The sequence below is a fragment of the Natrix helvetica genome, assembly GCF_964273705.1.
Source record: "Natrix helvetica genome assembly, contig: HAP1_SCAFFOLD_522, whole genome shotgun sequence".
Lineage (NCBI taxonomy): Eukaryota > Metazoa > Chordata > Lepidosauria > Squamata > Natricidae > Natrix > Natrix helvetica.
Genome location: NW_028113263.1, coordinates 1 through 3,000, shown reverse-complemented (window position 1 = coordinate 3,000; position 3,000 = coordinate 1). Strand labels below are relative to the sequence as shown.

At 45.7% G+C, this 3,000-nt stretch overlaps 1 protein-coding gene across 1 annotated transcript; it reads left to right on the top strand.

Annotated features, from left to right (window-relative positions):
* Positions 1-373: 373 nt before the first annotated feature.
* Positions 374-2,746, top strand: LOC309382433 (transforming growth factor beta-3 proprotein-like; the record flags this gene model as incomplete). The annotated part of the gene is made up of 3 exons (XM_081971950.1): positions 374-539; positions 1,879-2,032; positions 2,576-2,746. Coding segments are annotated over 3 exons (479 nt in total), but the record flags the coding sequence as incomplete, so codon positions are not given.
* Positions 2,747-3,000: the final 254 nt, after the last annotated feature.

Sequence of the window (3,000 nt, the reverse complement as noted above, 5' to 3'; positions counted from 1 at the left end):
AGAGTTCCAATTGATGAAGAGAGACATGTTGGCACATCTGGGAAAACCCGAATCTGAAAACTTCCAGGTTTTCCCCACCCAGTTGAAAGTTCAAGATCCTGCCCCAAACACCCACAAGTTCATCACATGGTCCAATCTCCCACTCCCACGAAGACAGATTCCCCCCATCCAGTTCTGGCTAGCTGCAGAGACAAAGGATGACCTTAAGTTTCCAAGAAGAATGTTATTATGGCTACATATCAGCCAACTCCATATAATCCCCCCTCCCATTTTCCCACAGTGGCAGGCCTGAAATCCAAAAGGAACGGATGGCTTGCAGGTCTCACAACCCTTGATATGTGTGTAATATATGCTTCTGTCCATTTATATAAAGGTCTGGATGACAATCTCATCAAGGAGGCATGGAATCGATGGTCCAGACCCCCAGATCTCACGCACAAAGCCCCACACCTCCTCCTCACCTCGCTGCCCCCAAACCAGCCGGATGCTGCCCCAAAGGGTCGCCATCGCCGGGCAGCTAACATCTCCAGCTGCCCTAGGTAAGATACACTGGTTGTTGTTTCCCCCCAAAACATCCAGCAGAAAACGAAATGCACAGGTACAGTATAGGTGGTACCTTGCTCCATAGTAGCAACTGTGAGAGGGATCTTGGAGTCCTAGTAGACAACCATTTAAATAGGAGCCAGCCGTGGGCAGCAGCTGCCAAAAAAGCCAACTTGGTTCTAGGCTGCATCAACAGAGGGAGAGAATCAAGATCACGTGAAGGGTTAATACCACTTTACAATCCCTTGGTAAGGCCACACTTGGAATACAGCATCCAGTTTTGGTTGCCACGATGTAGAAAAGATGTGGAGACTCTAGAAAGAGTGCAGAGAAGAGCAACAAAGAGGATTAGGGGACTGGAGACTAAAACATGAAGAACGGTTGCAGGAACTGGGGATGTTTAGCTTAAGAGAAAGAAGGACTAGGGGAGACATGGTAGCATTGTTCCAATATCTCAGGGGTTGCCCCAAAGAAGAGGGAGTCAAGCTATTCTCCAAGGCACCTGAAGGCAGGACAAGAAGCAATGGGTGGAAACTAATCAAGGAGAGAAGCAACTTAGAACTGAGGAGAAACTTCCTGACAGTTAGAACAATTAATCAGTGGAACAGAAATTGCCTCCAGAAGTTGTGAATGCTCCAACACTGGAAGTCTTTAAGAAGATGTTGGATAGCTATTTGTCTGAAACGGTATATGGTTTCCTGCCTAGGCAGGGGGTTGGACTAGAAGACCTCCAAGGTCCCTCCCAACTCTGCTATTTTATTGTATATTATTGTATTATTATTTTATCTTTATGCTATGTATAAAAAAAACTAGACTGCATTACATTTATGAAATCAATGAACTGATACAGAGAAAGAAGATTTTTATTTCTGCATGCAAAAAAAAAAAAAAACCCAAACATTTTGCACTCCGAAAAAAAAAAAGACGCGAGTCCCCATTTTGCGACCTTTTTTAGTGGCAAAGCAGAGAGGGAAGCCAGGTGGTTTCGTGGAACGCTGCGGTTGTTAAGCAAGCCACATGATCGTTAAGTGAATCTTGGTTCCCCATCGATTTTTGCTTGTTGGGAGGTCGCAAAGGGGGAATCGCCTGACCTTGGGACGCTGAAACTGTCATAAATACAAGTCAGTTGCCAGGCGTCTGAATTTTGATGCTGTGGGGCAGATGCAGCGGTCGTCAGGGTGAAAAATGGTCGTAAGTCGCTTTTCACAGTGCCATCGTCACCTCGGACAGTCAGTAAAGGAATACCTGTATGTCGCTCTTATCTTGTGGCTGTGAGTTCCACTGATTAATGCCATATGATTTGACTCCTGAAATTCTTCTTCTGGCTTAACGCAGGAATTCGGATAAAGACTGTTGCCTTCACCCACTATATATAGATTTCCGGAAGGATCTGAAGTGGAAATGGATTCATCAGCCCAAAGGATATAAAGCAAATTTCTGCACTGGCAGCTGCCAATATAGCTTAACTACCAATATGCGTCATAACATGGTGAGAATCAGCCTGCAATCAGCCGGCTGAATGGGGGATTCTGGGAGTTGAAGTCCATCCATCTGAAAGCATTCTGGCTGGGGAATTCTGGGAGCGGAAGTCCACTCATATTAAATCAAGCTGGCTGGGTGATTCTGGGAGTTGAAACCCACAAGTCTTAAAGATGCCAAGTTTGGAGACCCCCTGTTTTAAAAGAACCTTTCCCCCCCCCCCAAAAAAAATTAACCAACAAGAGTTCCCAGTTTTAAAACCATTTGAAAGCCTTTGAACCTTCTAAAAGAAAGATTTTCAAATGTTTATTTTCAGACGGGGAACTCTGTTCGTTTAAAATATAAATATAGATCTCCCTGGACTTTGAATCCAGATGTAAAACGTTAGAGATAAGAATTGGCTGCGTTTTAAATTTTCGCCTTTTTCTTTTTCTTTTGGAAAAGAGGGTCAAAGGGACTTTGAAACCAAGGACGGGCTGTCCTGGAATTGGGAGGGGAGGTAATTTGGTGCCTGACCCTTTTCTCCCTCCTTCTGCACCCCCTTTTTCTGCAGGTGCTCCCCCTGTACAATAAGGTGAACCCCGAAGGGTCGGCTGCTCCTTGTTGTGTTCCCCGCAAACTGGAACCTTTGACCATCCTGTATTACGTCGGACGCAAACCCAAAGTCCAGCAGCTGAGTAACATGATTGTGAAATCCTGCCGTTGCCGTTAAAACGGGAGGGGGGAGGGTGCGTGACTGGGCCCTTCCACTTCCCCCAGAAAAAAAATCATCCGATAAGAATCCCTGTTTTCCCCCTCTCCCAGCTTTAAAATCAGGAGAATGTGTCCTTCAAAAGCAGAAACCTTTCTACTGTGAAGACCCAAGGGTCTAGTCCTCATTGTCGAGGAAATTCAATTTTTAAGGGCTGAGCTGCGCGACTGGTGGTTGGGGCATGAGGTTGGTGGGCTGCACATGATCTGAGACATTTGTTGTTCCCA